We start from the raw sequence: 17,283 nt of genomic DNA on the forward strand, positions 1-17,283 counted from the left end.
CCTAGAATAAAATGTACCACCTTGGTGAGCATGTCTATCACAACCTAAATAACTGAGAAGCCCTTCGCTGTCCTGGGAAAACCCGTAATGAAATCCATGGACACGCTCTCCCACTTCCATTCTGGCACATCCAATGGCTGTAGCAAACCTGTTATCTTCTGCCTTGGGGCCTTCACCTGTTGGCAGACTAGACATCTGTTGACATAGTCAACTATCTCCCTTTTCATATTGGGCCACCAGTAATATCACTTCAAGTCTTGGTACATTTTGGTACTGCTTAGATGCATTGAGAATGGGGAGTTGTGAGCTTCTGTCAACAATTCCCTCTTCAGGTCATCATTTGCCAGAACACATAACCGTCCCTGATACAGAAGGCCCTGGTCCACCGACATAGAAAATTCACTAGCCTGAGCTGGCCCTACCTGATGACATTTCTGAACCAGGTTCGGATCACCCTGCTGTGCAACAATAATCCTTTGCCTCAAGGTTGGTCGTACTGTCAACTGAACTAGCTGCAAAGTAACTTTTTCCATTGCCACTGCAATCTCTGCTTGCTCTAGATCCTTACACAACTGAATTTGCCTAGTGATCAAGGAAACCAAATGAGCGGCCTTTCGGCTGAGGGCATCAGCCACCACATTCGCCTTACCTGGGTTGTAGAGGATCTCGCAGTCATAGTCCTTTACCAACTCGAGCCACCTGCGCTGCATCATGTTTTAACTCTTTATGGGTGAAGAAGTATTTCAGACTCTTGTGGTTGGTGAAAACCTAAACCTTTCCCCATATAAGTAGTGCCTCTAGATCTTCAGAGCAAACACCACTATCGCCAGTTCCAAGTCGTGAGTAGGATAGTTTCACTCATGTTTTTCAACTGGCGGGAGGCATATGCGACCACTCTACCATGTTGTATAAGCACACAACCCAAACCCTTCTTAGAAGCATCACTGTAGATCACGAAATTCCCAGAGCCATCTGGTACCATGAGAACCGGTGCTGAAACCAACCTCTGCTCCAGGTCCTAAAAACTGTCCTCATAAGCTTTGCTCCAAACAAACGAAGCTCCCTTCCTGGTTAGCTGAGTCAACAATGTGGCCATGCCAGATAAATTCTCTTCAAACCTATGATAGTAACCAGCCAACCCCTAGAAACTGCGTCTTTCGCTGACCATTGTAGGGCAGGACCAATTTTTAACGACCTCAATCTTAGCTGGATCCACTAAAACCTCATCATTTGACACCACGTGCCCAAGAAAGGACACCTTTCATAGCCAGAACTCGCACTTAGAAAACTTTGCATATAGTTTGTTTTCCCTCAGCGTTCCTAGGACTTTGTTAAGATGTTCCTCGTGTTTCTCCTCTGTCTTGGAATAAACCAAGATGTCATCAATGAAAACAATTACAAATGTGTCCAGGTAATCCTTGAACACTCTATTCATCAAATCCATGAATACCGCTGGAGTATTGGTGAAATCAAAAGACATTACAATGAACTCATAATGTTCGTATCTTGATCGAAACACAATCTTCTAGATATCACTGTCCCTTATCCTCAGTTAATGGTAACCTGACCGTAGGTCAATCTTGTAAAATATAGTAGCACCCTGAAGCTGGTCAAACAGGTCATCGATCCTAGGAAGCGGGTACTTGTTCTTAATGATTACTTCATTCAACTCCCTGTAGTTTATGCATAAGTGTAACGATCCATCCTTTTTCTTCACAAACAACACCACGGAGAAACACTGGGTCGTATGAACCCTTTACCAAGCAGTTCCTGCAACTAGACCTTCAGTTATTCAATTTGGCTGGAGCCATTCTGTACGGAGCTTTGGATATGAGAATAGTGCCCAACTCCAGATCGATCGCAAAATCAATCTCCCTTGGTGGCGGTAACCCTGGAAGTTCTTCTGGAAACACATCGGGATAATCTCTCACAATTGGCTTAGAGGTTAGAGTAATCTCAGTTTCTCTTGTGTCAACTACGCTAGCCAAGACACTTCAAACACCTTGGTAATCAACCTAAGGCTTTATCGCTGAAATCACCTTGGGAAAAACTACTATTCTGACCCCCTTGAACTTAAAACTGACTTCTCTAAGGGGGTTAAAAATCACCTTCTTATGAGAACAGTTTATGCTAGCATGGTTGACAGCCAACCAATCCATGCCAAGAATTACATCAAAATCACGCATGTCTAACACTATTAGAGTCACATCAAGGGTGCGGTTTGCTATTTCTAACTGACATGCTTTTATCTTTTCACTTGCTATCATAATTTCTTCTGATGGTGTAGATACTGATAAAACATAACCAAGGGTTGTAAAACTGGCATGACATGCTTTACGAACAACGATGAAATGAAAGAGTGAGATGAGCCTGAGTTAAATAATGCCAAGGCATAGTGCACCAAGATTAGGAGCGTACTTATCACTACTATTCTCGAATGCTCAGCTTCCCGACGATTGGTGACATAGACTCGACCCTGCTGCTAATGTCGGTTTGAACTACCCTGATGTGAACTCGGAGGCTGACCCTAATGCTTGATTTTATGAAGTGGAAATGTGGATGATATGCGATGATGAAATTGCGCTGTACACTCAAGTTTCCCCAGCGGAATCCAAGTGTAAATTCCTCTGAGTTTCCTGGTAAGTCCAGGGTCGAACACAAGGACTTGTGAAAACAGATTGCGTTGGTAATTTTTATGAAAGCCTTTGCGGTAATCGTATCAATAAATAAGTCATTGGGTTTGTTGCTTGCGTTGATGAAAAATAAATAAATGCGACGGTTTTGAGAAAAGGTAGTTGTGTGATAGATGCAATGAGTATGCGATGAATGGGTTGAGAAAATCTTTAGCTAGCATTACTTGGGAATGCGTCAGACTATGCGATCATGTTATAACCATACACAGCAAGTCATTTTCCAATGGAAATGTGATGATCTTAAGTCTAGGACGCATGTGTTGAATGCAAAATGTCCATAGAGCTTATCCTTAAGTCTCTACTCTTGTCCTATGCGATGATGCAAGATACATGAAAGCAAGGTGACCGCATACAATCATATCCTATCTCAAGGATATATGCGATGCATTGATAACAAATAGTGATCATTCCTAAGCTCCTATCCTTTGTTTATGCGTTCTAATATGGCTCTTCCGGGTCTAGATTCTAACCTGACCTTTCCATCCTATCCTTAGACTACCCTCCCGAATATCTCTAATGGACGAATGAAACATACATAAAACAAGATAATCGCAAAGAATGAAGATTCCTTAGTTGTGCTAGTTAAATGCTTCTCAACCCATTCAACTGATTTAGCTACTCATGCGTGAATAACAGAGAGTGAACAAATATAGAGAAGTAAATTCCAATTTTATAAATGAGTTGAGTACAGAATGACAATGGAAGTTGAAGGTAGAGAGCTTGGTAGCAATTCTTTTCTGACCGAGGCTTTTACATTGAAATCTCTATTCTGCTCTAAAGATGTTCCCGCTTTCGCAGGTGTCGGCCCTCTCTCTGTCCTTAAAGCTCCCAGCGCTTTCCCAAACTTATCTTGATGATCTGCCAGCACAACTTCCTCCCTCACGTCCGCCTTAAAATGAAAGAAAACTAAGAACAAAAGCGTGAAAACAGAATTATGAAATCTCTAACTGTTGAACCCTTTCTCTGAAGAATACCCTTGGTATTTATAGAGCATCTATGGTGAAAGGCGGTTTCTCTCTCCTGGTTGTACAGATGGGACAACTTTAATTCCTGACTGATGCGCCGAATAATTGTCATCGAAAAAGCTGAATGTACTTTATGACCGTTATTGGCTATCAACTTAATTTGGATTCGACTATCATCAACTTTCTGTCCCATCGTGCTTAATTGGCCGTTCACCCAGATGCACCCACCATATTGCGTTGACCAAGTTTTGGTAATCCTTCTTGGGCGAATGTTTGCGAGCACGATCAACACAAAGCCTTGCGGTGAAATTGCACTCGACCAATGATTTCCTATGATCGCAATTCTTGCATTGCGTTAACGCATATTCTACACAAAAATACAAAGATCAACTGTTTTAATGCATTGAACGCATGCGGCCGCAATATTATGAAATTGGTGCTTAATGGACATAAGTTAACATATTTCATAAACGGAATCCAACATTGTTTAAGACTTTAGCACTATGATAACATGCATTTCAGCCCGTTATCACACCCCCAAATTTAAACAATGCTTGTCCTCAAGCATAAGCTAAAGATTCCTTTAGCAAGTCAACTACAATGTTCTTTTACTAGATTTCTCAAGAATACTTCGTTCAAATCCTATGTACCAAAATTTCCTTAAGTCTTATTCAAGTCTCTTCTAAAAATATTTCTAAGACCTAGAGACTGCAAGCTTACCTTTCAAAAAGACTTTACTAAATTCTGGAACATCGCATGATTTATTTCAAAACAAAAATTTTCTACCGGGGTTTCAAATGATTTTATCCTTGCATCAAAATTTCTTCATTGATATTTTATTTTCTGACCTTGCACTGATCCAAGTGCCTTGCCTTCATTTTGGCTTGCCCCCACGGGTGTCATGGGACATCCAACTATGAGCAATGCACTCTTTCTCAGACTAAACTCATACCTATTTGGCAGTGGAGTTGCGGTCATTTATTTATGCGTTGATCCTGGTGATTTACTTTCATTTCGGCTTACCCCCACGTGTGTCATGCAGACATCCAACTACGGGTAAGTGCCTTTCACAACTTAACTCTTGTCAACATGGGTTTCCCATTGCGTTGACCGTGGAGTTATTATTCTCAACTCTTTTTTTTTTTTTTTTTTCCAAAAAATAGCAAAATCGAAAATAAATACATCACCTCTAAATTTAAAATGCGGCAATGTCCTCATTGCCAAAAGATGAAAATAAGTCATGCGATTTTCTAGAATACGTTGTAAAGAGAGTTTGAAAGAAAGCTAGCAGACCTCTAACTTCTATAAATATTTATGAAGTGAATATCTTAAGATTAAGTTGACTCTAGTATATATGAAAGACATATAAGCATATTTTTTATCATTGAAATCATACTTGGCAAAGAAATAGAATGCGGTAAACTACTAAATTTATCTATGTCAAATGATTGCGGTGATCAAAGAGGATGGGGTGATAAAACTTTGAAAACTAAAATGCAATGTGATAGCGCAAAATTTGAAATAAAGATAAGGAAGAGTACACCCCCAAATCGCTATCGCCAACATTGTGTAGTGACACATCCATCCTTGTGGAGATCTATCTTTTGTGGATTGCGGTGATGGAGTGAGATAATTTGCGTCTTCATGTAACATCTCCGCAATCCTGTGCCTTAATCGTTGTGGACAAACAAAAAGAGGGTTAAATGATTTAAAGTAAAATAACGAATTTTTTTTTTCAGAAAAATAAAAATAAGTAAGATGCAGATAGCTTAAATAATAGTAAAGTGATGAAGGGATAAATGTTCAAGAGTCAAGTAAGGGGTAGTCTGGGTTTTTCATCTTCACGGAGGCTTTTTCTAGCTGGAAATCGCCTCTGCAATATGCTTTAACTCGCTGTCCATTAACCTTAAATGTCCGACTGCCATCCTCAGTGATCAGCTCTACCGCACCATGTGGAAATATTTCTTTGATGATGAAGGGATCGGACCAGCGTGATTTTAATTTTCCCGGGAAGAGTCGCAGTCTTGAATTGAAGAGTAAGACCTTTTGCCCGACTTGGAGGTTCTTACCGCATATGCGTTTGTTATGCCAGCGCTTGGTGTGCTCCTTATAAATCTCCGCATTCTCATATGTGTTGATCCTTCATTCTTCTAGCTTGACCAGCTGCATTTTTCGCTCTTCTCCTACTTTCTTCAAATCAACATTCAGCTTCTTTGCCGCCTACAATACCTTATACTCTAGCTCCAAAGGAAAATGACACGCCTTACCAAATACCAACGCATACGGGGACATACCTATTGGTGTTTTGATGGTATGTCCACGATGCATCGTCGAGCTTCATTGCCCAATCTTTCCATGAAGGCTTTACTACCTTCTCAAGTATCAGCTTAATTTCTCAATTGGACACTTCAACCTGACCATTCGTTTGCGGATGGTATGCGGTGGACACTTTGTGGAGAATGTTGTACTTGCGTAGCAACTCCTTGATATTGCGATTGACAAAGTGGGATCCTTCATCACTTCTGATGACACGGGGAGTGCCAAAACGAGTGAAAATATTTTTCTTCAGGAACTGGGAGACTACCACCGCATCGCTTGCAGTACATGCTATTGCCTCTACCCACTTGAAGACATAATCAACGGCTAATAAAATGTAATGCTTACCACCCGAGGGAGGGAATGGTCCCATGAAATCAATCCCCCATACGTCGAAGAATTTAAGCTCCAAGATAGTGTTTATTGGCATTGCGTTTTTTCCATGAAATGTTACCTGTGCGTTGGTATCGATCACATTTCATTGCGTAGTCAGTCGCATCCTTGAATAATATAGGCCAAAAGAATCCATTTTACAAAATTTTGGCTGCGGTGTGCTGCCCTACAAAGTGCCCACCATATGGTGAGTCGTGGCATTGTGACAATATGCGTTGTTGAGCAGCATTTGGTACGCATAATCGAAAAATCTGGTTTGCACCTCTTTTATACAGATTCGGCTCATCCCAATAATAGTGTTTGCATTCGTGCTTGAGCTTCTTCTGTTGGTGATAGGTGTAATCATCAGGGAATTTTTCGCAAACCAAATAATTGACTATGTCTGCATACCAAGGCAATTCTTCTATATGGAATAGCTGCTCATCTGGGAATACGACACTCACCTCAGACTCATTGCGGTCAACCTCAGGATTTTCCAGTCTGGAAAAGTGATCTGCAACTTGATTCTCTGTCCTCTTCAGGTCAATTATTTCGATATAAAATTATTGAAGGAGAATAACCCATCTGATCAACCTCGACTTTGTATCCTTCTTTATCATTAAGTATTTGATCGTCGAGTGATCGGTGTGGATGAGTACCTTCGTTCCCAATAGATATGTCCAAAATTTTTCCAACGCAAAAATTACTACAAGGAGTTCTTTCTCTGTGGTGGTATAATTTGTTTGAGCAGGATTTAATGTCTTACTTATGTATGCGATGGGATGCAAAATTGTTTTTCTCTTTTGCGCTAAAGCTGCTCCCATCGCATACCCGCTTGCGTCGTACATGATTTCAAATGGCAGTGTCCAGTCCGGCGCAATCAACACGGGTGCGGTAATCACCACATCTTTCAAAACTCTGAATGCGTTGAGGTAATTGTTGTCAAATTCAAATTTTCTGTCAGTCTCTAACAAAGCACTCAGTGGTTATGCTATCTTAGAAAAGTCTTTGACAAATCTTCTGTAGAATCCAGCGTGCCCCAAGAAGCTTCACACAACCTTCACGCTGGTTTGAGGTGGAAGTTTTCCAATTGTTTCGATCTTTGCTTTGTCCACCTCCAACCCATCCCGGGGGACCTTATGCCCCAACATTATGCCTTCCTTCACTATGAAGTGACATTTTTCCCAATTGAGCACTAAATTCGTCTCTTCACATCTCTTCAGAATCTTCTCTAAGTTGGTTAGGCAGACTTCATAAGTGTTCCCATAAATGGAGAAGTCATCCATAAATATTTCTACGGAGTCCTCGAGATAATCTGAAAAGATAGCCATCATGTACCTTTGGAACGTGCTTGGTGCATTGCAGAGGCTAAACAGCATGCGGCGAAAAGAAAATATCCCATATAGACAGATGAATGGGGTCTTGTCTTAATCTTCTGGAGCTATCATGATTTGGTTGTATCCGACATAACCATCGAGGAAGCAACAAAAATCATTCCCTGCTAGTCGATCTAGCATTTGATCGATAAATGGCAGAGGAAAATGATATTTCTTTATGGCCGCATTTAGTTAACGGTAGTTTATGCATATACGCCATCCAATGATGATCCTTTGCGGTATTAATTCATTATTTTCATTCGGGACTACCGTCATTCTGCCCTTCTTCGACACACATTGCACGAGGGTTGACTCACATACTATCTGCTATGGGATAGATAATGCTCGCATCTAGCCATTTGATAATTTCCTTCTTGACGACCTCCTCCATCGAAGGGTTGAGTCTGCATTGATGTTCAATTGTCGCTTTGTGGTCATCTTCAAGACGAATGTGGTGCATGCAGTACGTAGGACTAATTCCTCTGATGTCGATGAGCGTCTAACCAATTGCTCACACATGTTTTCTGAGAATGCTTATCAACGCATTCTCTGATCTTCGTTGAGTGCAGAGGAGATAATAACTGACAGCTTTTTATTCTGCCCCAAAAATGCGTACTTTACATGGGTTGATAGGGTCTTCAATTCAAGTGTCGGTGGCTCCACTAGGGAAAGTTGCGTTGTTTTTCTTCTTCTTTTTCTATTGGCCCTTCTTCTTGCTTTGCGATCATTTCTTCTTCCTTGTTTGTTTTTGTTATGATCGCATTGCAGGCAGCAATGGATGCGTTGGCATCCTCTTCTTCATCCTCTTTATCAAACTTTTCTTCTTCAATTGAATTCTGGTCATCATTAGAGTTGTGTAGGTCTTCTTCATCCCGAAACTTCATGTCACGAATTATATTAAACTTGCGCTTCTGCCCGTTGATACTCAAAGTGATTTCTCCTTTATGCACGTCAATTTGAGCACGACCCGTTGATAGAAAAGGTCGTCCTAGAATGATGGGCACATCTTTGTCGGCCTCATAGTCTAAAATGATGAAGTCAGCTGGCAGGATAAATTTATCAATTGTTATCAGCACATCCTTCACCTTTCCTTTTGGATGAATTAGAGATCTGTCGCTCAGTTGGAGAGTCACTGTTGTGGGCACAAGTTTCCCCACATTTAATTGTCTAAAGATTGACAAAGGCATCAAACTTATGCTGGTTCCCAAGTCACACAGGGTTTGCTCAATGTAGAGTCCTCATATGGAGCAAGGAATTGTAAAGCTCGCAGGATCACTCATCTTCGATGGAATTATGGATTTTGAACTTTGCGTTAACGCCACCGTGGCAAATTTTCCATCTCCCCTCTTCTTAGTTATCATATCCTTCAGAAACTTGGCGTAGGCAGGCATTTCCTCAATCGTTTCACTGAAAGGAATGTTAACTATAATTGCTTTAACATAGATAAAAAGCGTTGGTACTGTACCTCTTCGTTTTTCTTCTTTCTTAGTCTCTGTAGGAAAGGGGGTAACTGAACCTTCACGGTTCCCGTTTCAGTTGTCTTCGAGGTCGAAGCAACCTCTGGTTCTACTGCTTCTTTTTCTCTTTCTTCTTTTTGTGTCATCGCAATCTCAGGTTCAGTCGCAATGGAAGTTATTCTACTAAGCTCCTTATTTTCTCCCTCCACAGTCTTCCTACTACGCAATGTCACAATCTGACATTGCTCTTTACCTGATCCCCCCAAGTTGCATGGAAGTTCGGTTGAACTTGGCAGAGCTCCTTGCGGTCTACTTTTCAGCTCACTCGCAATCTGGCTCATTTGTAATTCGAGATTACGAATGAATGTGACCTGACTTTGAAGCACGATTTCATTTTTCTAGATGTATTGCTTCAATAGGCTCTCTAGAGAAGAGGATTGTGGTGGTTGTTATGAGTTACTTGCTTGATTGCTCGTTTGACCGTTGTTGCGAGAGAAGAATCCTAGTGGTTCTTCTTTTTGCGCCATAGGTTGGAAATTTTGTTCTTGATTTTTCCAAGCAAAATTGGGGTGGTTTCTCCACCCGGGGTTGTAGGTGTTTGAAAAGGGATTATTTTTCACAAAGTAGACAGATTGTGGATTTTGCGGGAAATATTCCATCGCGTGCCCATCACCGCAAGTCGCACACCTTACGGTGTTTTGACTGATTGTGTTGATTTGCCCGGTTTGTGGTGTTGGCTGCTGATCGCAATTCCTTGGATTCAATTCATCATTGCTGTCATTTGGTTTTGCGTCAGTGTTTTTGAGTCTCAATCTTTGGTCGCTCTCTCTCCAATCTTTATGGTTCTTAGAGATGCGATCCAGGATATTCTTTGCTTCGTCATATATTTTATCAACTAGACCACCAGCGGCTGCTGCATTGACAGCGGTTTGTGAAGCGGGATCAAACCATGATAGAAAATCTCCATTTGAAGGCAGTCTAGCAACCCATTATGTGGACAGTCCCAAACCAACCTCTTAAACCTCGCCAAGCATCGCTGAGCGATTCGTTCATATCTTGTTCAAAATTTGTAATAAGTTTCCTTCGTCTGACATTATCGGTGGGTGGAAAATACTTCTTCATAAATTTCTCCACTATCTGCTCCCAAGAAGTGATCTCTCCCAGCTCGAGAGAATATGCCTATTGCCTAGCTTGATCACAGAGAGAAAATGGGAACAACGTTAATCGAACTTCTTCAATAGAGATGTTCGGGAACACAAAAGTATTGCCGATTTCAATAAAACTTCGGAGGTGGGTGTGCGAGACCTCGCCACGCCTTCCTCCGAATTGACCTGCAGTCTGGATTATCTGCAGCATCACCGGTTTCATTTTGAATCTGCTTCCGTCGAGGGTAGGCCTCATGATTCCCAGAGAGAAATCATAGAGGTTTGCCGATGTATAGTCCCTAATGGGTTTATTGCGATCGTTTGCCAACAGAATTGGATTCGCCATGACATTATTATCATTTGGTGCTCCATTTTCAAGCTGCTCTGCCATCTCTTCCTTGTCTAACTGTGGTTATTGTTGACGGTTTATGAATCTCTTTCGAAATATTCTTTCAATCTTTGGGTCGTAATTCGTCAGAGATTGAGAGTCTATAAAGAAATCAGAAAAATTACCGTTAGCACTCTATCTTGTCGAAGTCCCCGACAACGGCGCCAAAAACTTGATACTTGATTTTATGAAGTGGAAATGTGGATGATATGTGATGATGAAATTGCGTTGTGTACTTAAGTTTCCCCAGTGGAATCCAAGTGTAAATTCCTCTAAGTTTCCTGGTAAGTTCAGGGTCGAACACAGGGACTTATGAAAACATATTGCGTTGGTAATTTTTATGAAAACTTTTACAGTAACCGTATCAATAAACAAGTCATTGGGTTTGTTGTTTGCGTTGATGAAAAATAAATAAATGCGGCGGTTTTGAGAAAAGGCAGTTGTGTGATAGATGCAATGAGTATGCGATGAACGGGTTGAAAAAATCTTTCGCTAGCGTTACTTGGGAATGCGTCAGACTATGCGATCATGTTACAACCATACACAATAAGTGACTTTCTAATGGAAATTCGATGCTCCTAAGTCTAGGACGCATGTGTTAAATGCAAAATGTCCATAGAACTTATCCTTAAGTCTCTACTCTTGTCCTATGCGATGATGCAACATGCATGAAAGCAAGGTGACCGCATACAATCATATCCTATCTCTAGGATACATGCGATGCGTTGATAACAAATAGTGCTCATTCTTAAGCTTCTATCTCTTGTTTATGCATTCTAATCTGGTTCTTCCGAGTCTAGATTCTAACCTAACCTTCTCAAGTCTAGATCCTGTCCTTAGACTACCCTCCCGAGTATCTCTAATGGATGAATGAAGCATACATAAAACAAGATAATCGTAAAGAATGAAGATTCCTTAGTCGTGCTAGTTAAATGCTTCTCAACCCATTCAACTGATTTAGCTACTCATGCGTGAATAACAGAGAGTGAATACCTATAGAGAAGGAAATTCCATTTTTATAAATGAGTTGAGTACAAAATGACAATGGAAGTTGAAGGTTAAGAGCCTGGTAGCAATTCCTTGCTGACCAAAGCTTTTACACTGAAATCTCTATTCTGTTCTAAAGATGTTCCCGCTTCAGCAGGCGTCAACCCTCTCTCTGTCCTTGAAGCTCCTAGTGCTCTCTCAAGGTTATCGGGACGATCTGCCGGCACAACTTCCTCCCTCGCATCTGCCTTAAAATGAAAGAAAACTAAGAACAAAAGCGTGCGAACTGAATTATGAAATCTCTAACTGCTGAACTCCTTCTCTGAAGAATGCCTTTGGCATTTATAAAGCATCCATGGTGAAAGGCGGCTTCTCTCTTCTGGTTGTACAGATGGGACAACTTTAATTCTTGACTAATGCGCCGAATAATTGTCATCGAAAAAACTGAATGTACTTTTGATCATTATCGACTATCAACTTAATTTGGATTCGATTGTCATCAGCTTTCTGTCCCATCGCGCTTAATTGGCCTTTCACTCAGATGCAGCCACCATGTTTCGCTAACCAAGTTGTGGTGATTCTTCTTGGACGAATGTTTGCGAGCACGATCAACGCAAAGCCTTGCGATGAAGTTGCGCTCGACCAATGATTTCCTATTATCGCAATTCTTGCATTACGTTAACGCATATTCTGTACAAAAATACAAAGATCAACTGTTCTAATGCGTTGAATGCATGTGACTACAATATTATGAAATTGGTGCTTAATGGATGCAAGTTAACATATTTCATCAACGCAATCCAACATTGTTTAAGACTTTAGCATTATGATAACATGCATTTCAGCCCGTTATCACCTTGCACTTTCGAAACCACTACTAGAGCATTCGTCCACTGTATGCCCTGTCTGCTTACATCTAAAACAAGTCCCCGTGCCAATCAAACAACCTCCCCAATAACGTTTTTCGCACGACTTGCACACCGGTCTTTCCTTCCAAACTCCTCTTGAAGTAGTAGCTCGCCGTTGGGCATGCCTTAGCGACCTGTCTGTACTTTGAACCTTATGCGGAGGTCCCGGAGCTTTCTACTCAGCTTTCCTCTTCTGACCTGGGGTAGGATCCTTCGTCAAGGACTTCAGGAGCTCTATCCCTGAAGGACAGCCCACACATGTTGCCGCTCAGAATGCTTCGATGTAGGTGGGAGGCTCCAAAGCTTGCATAATACCTTGCACCCCATCCCAAAGTCCTTGCACAAATCTTTCAACCTTCTTTGCTTCAGTAGACACCAGATCAGAGGCGAAGTAAGACAACCTGTCAAACTTCTCCTCATACTCCTCTACTATCATGGTCCCCTGCTTTAGATTCATAAACTCTGCCTGCTTGTTGTACCTCACGTGAGCAGAGAAGTACTTTTCGTAAAATAGCTCCTTGAACTGGTCCCACGTGGCTTGGCCCCCATTGGCTTCTATCATTCTTTTAGCTGAGCGCCACCAGCGCTTGACATTATTGATGAGAACAAAAGCGACACACTATAGCTTCTGCTTCTCTGGACACCTCATATACTGAAAAATCCCCTCTATAACGGACAACCACGACTCTGCATTTGTGGGGTCTTTCAGGGACCCGTTAAACGTCGGGGGATTATACTTCTTAAAGTCCCGTAGATATCTGGCCTCCAAGGAAGGGCCTGCTACAGTTCAGTTCGAGGCCCTATCTTGATTTTGAACTTGTGGTAACGGGACCGACGAGGATGGCACCTGCTACGATTATGCGTGTTGAGCTATCTACTTGGCCACCATATCCCTTAGCTGTCCTATTACGGCCTGTGTGATGACATTCCCAATAGTTGCAGCCATGGCCGTATACTCTACTAGAAATTTTTAGGATGACGGTCCTGGCGGAGGCATAGTCGAAGTTTGAGGCCCACTTCTTGGTCTAACCCTCTACCAGGTTGACCTAGAAGGGTCACGAGGTGGTGGGTCCTGCACTTCTTGGCTCTGCACCTCAGAGTCTTGTATGTCAGGGTCCTGCTCCCCAACTACTTTCTTACCTTGACTACCCCTTCCTCTAGTTCGTGGTGCCATACCTGATAACCACACGTAACACTTTAATAAACGCTAACAGGGTAAACCATCAAACGACTGCACAACAGGTAAGATTTCATACATATTTTCCTAAAAAATTTTAAACGACATACCTGGTGATGACGAGAGATCCATTTGTGGCCCTAAGGAACAATTTGGACTCACGATGTAGGTCAGTCTACATAACTTAAAACTTAGGCTTTGATACCAACTATAACGATCCAAATTTCTAGCATGTTCCTAGGATACCACTCTATGCATGCATAAGCATTCATCAATATCATAAATCATGCTAAAACTACATAACCGTTCACAATTCATCCATCCATATACATACGTATAAAAATATAACATTCCAATTAGAACCAGTGGTATGCATGCTTAAGATCGAGGGCAAACTCTTAGTAAATCGCTTACCTTGGGTTTAGGCCCACGCAAAAGAAAATGGATAGCTGAAACTCCCTCATAAATTAGCAAATGCTTGAGTCAAAGCCCTTGACACCAACCACAAACACACAGTTCAATTTGTGGGGCAAATCCCCAAAATCCAAACAATTAATTCAGCAATCCTTATACAACTTACCTCTAAAACTTGCAAAAAAAAAAAAAAAAAACAAATGAAGGCTTTGGCTGTTGCTACAACGGCTTAGAACCTCCACTCCAATCTCTTGATTCAACATTGGACCAAACGTCAAGCTAAGATTTCACTAAATAGCCAAGATCTTTCAAGAAACCTCAAAAGAACTGACCAAAACAACCAAGTTCTTACCCTACAGTACGCGAACAGAGGCCACACGAGCAGGTCAAGTTTTACGGATGACCACTGTCGTGGGTGTCAACAACCTTGATGACAAAGGTAGGATGCAGCTAAGGTCGACTTCGGATGGCACGACTCGCGTCTGCACGTCGACTGCGGCTTGGTTGAGGTTGACGGAGGCCATCGGTCCAAGTCTGGAACGGCGAGTTGAAGCAGGGACGCGAGGCATTGGCTGCGGCCAGACGAACGCGGCTTCGGGTCGACGACAAACAGCGACGCCTTCTAGTGTGCGATCGACGACGGCTACATCTAGGCGGCAGACTCCTTGTGTGGTTGGGAGAAGAAATTTGGAGAGGGCGGCGTTGGCTGGAGAAGGAGAAGAAGATTTCCTCTTTTTTTTTTCTTTACTACACGCTTCTTGAGGTCCCCTTTTTTAAATAATCAAACCCTTAACTCTACTTCTTTTAGGAAAAGACAAAACAAAACAAAAATAAATAAATAAATATAACAACCCCCAATTTCTCTTTTCCTAAAAAGAAAAACTCAAACCACTAATAAAATATCTAAGTGCCTAAACTTTGGCCTTGAATGTAAAAGAAACGATTAATAATTAAAATCATACCTAGATTCCGGGACGTTACAAAAACAGCATATTACCCAGTCGTTATTACGAACAACCTGTGAAGGGTCGACTTACTGTTTATGGTTATATCACATGGACACAAATATATTTATAATGAGAAAAGTACAATTATCGAGCTACAGTGGTGTGACTCAATAGCTAACGAACACTGATTAATTGGATCTAAAGGGTTTTAGCCAATTAATCTTAAATCGTTTGAGCTCATGATCTGTAGGTCCATAAGGTCCCTCTACTAGCTCGTAAAACATGAACATCTTGAATTATTAAATTAAGTGAATTTGGAATGATATCAATTTGAATTGTTCAAATTCAATTAGGGTTTGAATTTAAATAAGTTCAAACTCATATTAGAGTTTGTTTAATTATATTCGATATAATTAACGTTTAATTTGTTGAAATTAAATGAAATTGGAGAGTTTATAATGTTTAAATATTAGTTATGTGGATAAGATTCATGTTGGAAAATAGATGTGTGATTAATTTGATATTTGATATTAAATTAATTAATTAATTAAATATGTTTAATTAATTAAAAATCAAATTAATTTCAATTTTAGAATTCAATTGGAGAAATTGAATGTTGAAATGTTGAATTTGATTAATTGAAAATTAATCAATTTGGAATTAGTTAGATTTTTGAAAATTAAGGAAATTGGAAATTTGAGAAAGTGGGGTTTTCTTGCTTTTCTCGAGCATGAGGTGCTTCTCATGCACAATCACACAATTCCCACTTGAATTGGAAAGTACTTGCTGGCCATTAATCAGATTGAAGGTGGTTGCATGCTGAGATTCAATAAAAACTCTTAGATTTGAAGAAGAAGAAGAAGAAAAAAACTAACTAAAGCTGAAAAAGAGTTTTCTGTTGCTTCTTCTTCCTCTTCAAACCCACAAAGAACACCTTCACAAATTCACTTAAATCTGAGTTCCACCATTCAAATTAAAGGCTGAGAATGGTAGAGAAGATCTCTTGGTGGTTCAAAGATGATTTGGAGCTGGATTAATGTGAAGAACAGTTTAGAATTGGAAGAAATCATCAAAGGTGGGTTCATCTTGAAACCCTCTTCAATTTCATGCAAAAGCATACTTTTAGAACTCAAATTAGAGTGTTTATCGATTTTGTTTGCTTCCATTTCTTGCTTGTATATTCCTCCAGTTATCTCGTGGTGACGGTGAAACAAACCATAACAACTTCCTCAAATGATATTGAAATTCTTGCAATTCACGAAACTAGTCGAATGTATATGACTACGATAAATGACTCGACACATTCATGAAATATGTGGCTTGTCTTCTAATAAAAATCTTCCAACGATATTATATGAAGACAACACATGTATAACCCAAATCAAATGGAGATATATTAAAAGAGATAAAACAAAACATATTTCACCCAATATTTTCTACACTCACGATCTTAAAGAAAATGACGACATTACTATACAACAAATTTGTTCGAATGATAATATGACATACTTATTTACAAAATCATTACCAACTGCAATATTTAAAACATTGGTGCACAACATTGGAATGAGCGCGACTAAGAGATTTTAAATGATATTTTCATGAGGGGGAACATATATATTATATTCTTTTAGGAGTATCAAATTATATGAAATATGTATTTATTTTTTTTCATTGGGATTTTTTTTTTTCCATTTGGGAATTTTCTTACTAAGGTTTTAACAAGACAGATTTCATATATAATTGGCATGTAAGGGGAAGTATTATAAATAATATAACATATGTGTTAGATAGATGCCCATACTCGGTGTAAAAAAAAAATGACGTTCTCTCACTAACTACATGTGTCTTTATACATGTTGTCCATATGTCCAATAATTTCACTTTTAGTGTCCATGTAATGCCACATCCTATATGCTAACTTGCTTATAAATAGTACATTTGGCAGGTCTTTTAAAAATGTACATTGGTGGAAAATATTAGTGAGAAATTCTATCATTTTCATATTTCCACTTTCAAAATTATTATTATTTATTTTTGTTTATTATTATATTATATTTTCAGTTTTGATATTTTTACGGTGTCTCATTTTGCTCCTCAAATTTACAATCCTATATTTTTTTTTTTTTTTTTTTTTT

The 17,283-nt window shown here is 40.1% G+C and overlaps 1 protein-coding gene across 1 annotated transcript; it reads right to left on the reverse strand.

Annotated features, from left to right (window-relative positions):
• Positions 1 to 1,261: 1,261 nt before the first annotated feature.
• LOC120077997 lies at positions 1,262 to 13,169 on the reverse strand. The gene is made up of 4 exons (XM_039032153.1): positions 12,923 to 13,169; positions 2,109 to 2,290; positions 1,564 to 1,711; positions 1,262 to 1,452 (listed from the first exon to the last, which is right to left on the reverse strand). Exons 1-4 carry the CDS (start codon positions 13,167 to 13,169, stop codon positions 1,262 to 1,264), a joined length of 768 nt encoding a protein of 255 aa, XP_038888081.1.
• Positions 13,170 to 17,283: the final 4,114 nt, after the last annotated feature.

The sequence above is a fragment of the Benincasa hispida genome, chromosome 5 (genome assembly GCF_009727055.1).
Source record: "Benincasa hispida cultivar B227 chromosome 5, ASM972705v1, whole genome shotgun sequence".
Taxonomy (NCBI): Eukaryota; Viridiplantae; Streptophyta; class Magnoliopsida; order Cucurbitales; family Cucurbitaceae; genus Benincasa; species Benincasa hispida.

Coding starts and splice junctions, on each gene's coding strand:
- LOC120077997 (XM_039032153.1), bottom strand. CDS start 13,169: ATGATAGAAGCCAATGGGGGCCAAGCCACGTGGGACCAGTTCAAGGAG. Junction 2,291..12,922: donor ACTTTGGGATGGGGTGCAAG/GTATTATGCAAG, acceptor ATGTTTTATCAG/TATCTACACCATCAGAAGAA. Junction 1,453..1,563: donor CAAGATTGACCTACGGTCAG/GTTACCATTAAC, acceptor CCAATACTCCAG/CGGTATTCATGGATTTGATG.